General features: G+C 57.4%; 1 protein-coding gene across 1 annotated transcript in view; it reads left to right on the top strand.

The window, feature by feature from the left end:
- Window positions 1-601, top strand: part of LOC102255903 (selenoprotein M) — a gene marked incomplete at its 3' end in the record, with an annotated part of 5,673 nt that extends 5,072 nt beyond the window's left edge. The window contains exon 3 of the mRNA XM_014542431.1: window positions 454-601. Within this exon, the coding sequence (XP_014397917.1) occupies window positions 454-601 (148 nt within the window). The remainder of the gene's footprint in view (window positions 1-453) is intronic.
- Window positions 602-605: the final 4 nt, after the last annotated feature.

Below are 605 nucleotides of genomic sequence, written 5' to 3'. Positions count from 1 at the left end.
CTCCTTCCGCTTAATTTCACGGATAGGATGACAAGTCGAATTGGTGGGCAGTGGCTGCCCAGAGAACTCCGAGGTGGTCTTCATGTTGGGCAGGCAAATGAAATCGACTAACGATGCCCTCCCCAGTTCAGCCAGCTGACTGAAGGGTCCCTGGTTCCATTATGGGCATGTACCTCGGTTGCAGGTTCCCTGGCCTTGGTTGGGGTGCGTGCAGGAGGCAACCAATCGATGTGTCTCTCTCACATCGATATTGCTCTCTGACTCTCCCTCTCCCTTCCAACAAAACAAAACAAAACAAACCCACAAAACAACAACAACAAAAGAAACTGACCAATGAGGACTGACTGCTACACACACAGGAATGGAGAGGAGGGCCCTTCACTTCTTGGGACCCTCATTTCCTCACGTGTACATGGGGGTCGCTGCCTTGTCCCGCCACCACCCACCTTAACTCTCCAGCCACAACCTGGTGATGAAACACCTGCCTGGGGCCGACCCTGAGCTCGTGCTGCTGGGCCACCGCCACGAGGAGCTGGAGGTGAGGCCTGGGGAGGCGGATGGGCGTGGAGGAGGCGGGGCGAAAGCCGGGCGGGGCGCGCTGACCC

The sequence above is a fragment of the Myotis brandtii genome, unplaced genomic scaffold (genome assembly GCF_000412655.1).
Source record: "Myotis brandtii unplaced genomic scaffold, ASM41265v1 scaffold303, whole genome shotgun sequence".
Classification (NCBI taxonomy): Eukaryota; Metazoa; Chordata; class Mammalia; order Chiroptera; family Vespertilionidae; genus Myotis; species Myotis brandtii.
This window is presented reverse-complemented; position numbering and strand designations above follow the sequence as displayed.